This window comes from Empidonax traillii, unplaced genomic scaffold (genome assembly GCF_003031625.1).
Source record: "Empidonax traillii isolate 1590-97213 ecotype Southwest subspecies unplaced genomic scaffold, ASM303162v1 scaffold3273:size34157, whole genome shotgun sequence".
Lineage (NCBI taxonomy): Eukaryota > Metazoa > Chordata > Aves > Passeriformes > Tyrannidae > Empidonax > Empidonax traillii.
In genome coordinates, this window is record NW_020958466.1 from 28,919 (window position 1) to 31,982 (window position 3,064).

A 3,064-nucleotide genomic window follows, 5' to 3' on the forward strand; every position below is an offset into this window, starting at 1 on the left:
CCCAGGAGTTTGGGGGGCACTGAGAGTTATGGGGGCGCCACTTTGGGTTTGGGGGGCACTGCTGGGGTTTGAGGAACATTGTTAAAGCAGGGGGACTTGGAGGCAAAGTGGGTTTTGGGGGCATTGGCAGGGCTGGGGGACTTGAGGGGGGCAGCAGAGCATCACCAGGTCTGGTGTCAGGGAGTTTGGGGGGCACTGACCCCCCTGTTCCCCCCAGCCACCTGCCCAAGATCTACCAGGCCCTGCTGGTGTCAGCCACGTTCAACCCCGAGCTGGAGGCGCTGCAGGAGCTTGTGCTGCACAACCCTGTGAGGAATGGGGGGCTGGGATGGGGTTTGGGGGGGGTTGAGAGGGGTTGGGGTGTCCAGGAGGAGGTTTGGGGGATCCAAGGAGGATCCAGAGTGGGCACAAAGATGGAAAAACGCTGGGATTTGGGATCACCGCCCCCCAGGAGCAGCTTTAGGGGACACAAGTTGCCCAGAGGATGCTGTGGGTGCCGCAGCCCCCCATTTTTGCCCCATCCCATCCCCATGTGCCCCCCAGGCGCTGGTGCTGCCCCCAGAGCCACGGCTGCCGGGCCATTCCCAGCTGCAGCAGTTCCAGGTGCGCTGTGGGACAGAGGAGGACAAGTTCCTGGTGCTCGTGGCCCTGCTGCAGCTGCGGCTGCTGCGGGGCCGGGCCCTGCTCTTCGTGGGCAGCCTGGCCAGGGCCTTCCGCCTCAAGCTCTTCCTCGAGCAGTTCGGCATCCCCGCCTGTGCCCTCAACTCCGAGCTGCCCGCGGCCTCCAGGTATGCCAGGGGGCTGGAGGGACCCTTGGGTGTCCCTGGGGTCACAGGGGTGTCCCTGAGGTGGTGACAGGGGTGTCCATGAGGGGTCTCAATTTGGGATCCCCCCCTGCGCCCTCCACTCCGAACTGCGCACGCAGTCATGCCGAGGGGCTCCTCTGTCCCCAGGTGCCACGTCATCGCCCAGTTCAACCGCGGCCTCTACGACTTCATCGTGGCCACCGATGAGGAGGGGCCTGTGGAGACCCCCCAGCGCCAGGCACGGAAAGGGGGGTCCCTGGGGTGAGCATGGGGGAAGTCGGGGGGCTGGCAGGCTCAGGGGTTGGGGGATGTCACCAGGGACTCATTGGTGCCACCAGTGTCCTGTGGGTGGTACCAGCAACCAGGAGGTGACAATAGGGACCTGGGAGTGCAACCAGTGCCCTGAAGGTGCCACCAGGGAGCCACTGGTGCCACCAGTATCACATGGGTGGCACCAGTGTCCCGTGGGTGTCACCAGGGACCAGGGTGGCCACCATTGTCCTGTCCCTGTGTGACTGCATCCCCTTTGTGGGGCTCAGGGGGTCCCTGTGACCAGGGCCTCACCGTGCCCAGGGTGACCTTGTGTCCAGGGGATCCCCTTTCCCAGCCTCCCTGTCCCCATATCCCAGATCACCACTTGCTCTGGGCGTCCCTCCTGAGCACCCCCAACCCTTGGTGTTCTGTGTCCCCCCAGGAAGGGGAAGGGGAAGGGGAAGGCCAAGGACAAGGGGAAGGCCAAGGCCCAGGATCCCGAGTATGGGGTTGCCCGAGGCATTGACTTCCAGAACGTCTCGGCCGTCATCAATTTCGATGTCCCTCCCACGGTCGAGTCCTACATCCACCGCGTGGGCAGGTCTGTGGGGGCACGGGGGGGACCCCCAGGGGTGCCAGGCTGGCCGTGGTCCCACCCTGTGTCCCCCCTGCACCCCCAGGACAGCCCGCGGTGACAACCCTGGCACAGCGCTGACCCTGGCACTGCCCGAGGAGCACGAGGGGCTCACCCGCATTGAGGATGCTCTGGCAGGAGGTTTGGGGGTCCCTGTGCCACCTGGGGGTCTAGGGGACACTGGGGGGCTGGGCTGACCCTCTGTGTCCTCCAGAGAACGGGCAGTCCATGCTGCAGCCCTACAAATTCTGCATGGAGGAGATCGAGTCACTGCGCTACCGCTGCCGGGTACGAGGGGCACCGGAGGGGCTGGGGGGGCCAGGGAACTGCTGGTGGCACTGGTGAGGTCCTGGTAGCACTGCTGGGGTGCTGGTGGTGCCAGAGGGATCCTAGTGACACTGAGGGGGTTCTGGTAGCTCCAGGAGGGTCCTGGTGGCACTGAAGGTCCTGGTGACACCATGGGGGTGTTGGTGGTATGGGGGGGTCCTGTGACTCAGAAGGGGTGCCAGTGTGGGAATGGCACTCTCTGATCCCCCTATGTCCCCCCCAAAGGATGCCATGCGCTCGGTGACCAAGCAGGCGGTGAAGGAGGCGCGGCTGCGCGAGATCAGGGACGAGCTGCTCAACTCTGAGAAGCTCAAGGTGATCCCAAGGGGCCCAAGGAAGGGGTCTGGGGGGCACAGGAGGGCCCAGGGGCTCCCTGGGCAGTGCCAACCCCCTCCTTGTCCATGGCCAGACCTATTTCGAGGACAACCCCCGGGACCTGCATGTGCTCCGCCACGACAAGCCCCTGCACCCTGCCATTGTGAAACCTCACCTGAGAAACGTGCCAGACTACCTGGGTACGAGGGAACGGGCCAAAATGGGGCACAGCAGGGACTGGGGGAGAAACGGGAAAATGGGCAATACTAGGGGGAAATAGGCAAAACTGGGGCAAAACGGGCAAAAGTGAGGGGATTGGGGGAGAAACGGGTCAAAAGGTGGCAGAAGGGGGTGATTTAGGGGGCAGGACTAACCCCCAGTGCCCCCCTAGTGCCCCCCAGCCTCCGGGGCATTGCCAGGCCCGGCCCCAGGAAACGAAAGGGCACCCGAGTGCTCCGAGGGCCCAGCGCCCGGAGAGGGAAACCTGCTGTGAGTGACCCCCAAACCCCCTCCCTGAGACCCCAAACACCCCTAAATCCCCTGCACATGCCCCTAAATCACCCTTGCTCCCCAGAATTCCCCCTGAACCCCAAATTACCCCCAAATCCTCCCTTCCAAAGCCAAATCACCCCTACTCCACCAAATCCCCCCTGAGCCCCCAACCTCCCCAAAATCCCCCCTTGCTCCCTGAAATCCCCCTAAATCTCCCCCCTGGACCCTCAAATCCGCC

The 3,064-nt window shown here is 64.3% G+C and overlaps 1 protein-coding gene across 1 annotated transcript in view; it reads left to right on the forward strand.

Moving 5' to 3' along the window:
• DDX56 (DEAD-box helicase 56) overlaps window positions 1-3,064 on the forward strand; it is a gene marked incomplete at its 3' end in the record, with an annotated part of 7,159 nt that overhangs the window by 2,103 nt on the left and 1,992 nt on the right. The window contains exons 5-13 of the mRNA XM_027910362.1: window positions 218-308; window positions 544-788; window positions 954-1,067; window positions 1,501-1,659; window positions 1,739-1,833; window positions 1,907-1,980; window positions 2,245-2,334; window positions 2,429-2,534; window positions 2,726-2,823. Of these exons, the coding sequence (XP_027766163.1) occupies window positions 218-308; window positions 544-788; window positions 954-1,067; window positions 1,501-1,659; window positions 1,739-1,833; window positions 1,907-1,980; window positions 2,245-2,334; window positions 2,429-2,534; window positions 2,726-2,823 (1,072 nt within the window). The remainder of the gene's footprint in view (window positions 1-217; window positions 309-543; window positions 789-953; window positions 1,068-1,500; window positions 1,660-1,738; window positions 1,834-1,906; window positions 1,981-2,244; window positions 2,335-2,428; window positions 2,535-2,725; window positions 2,824-3,064) is intronic.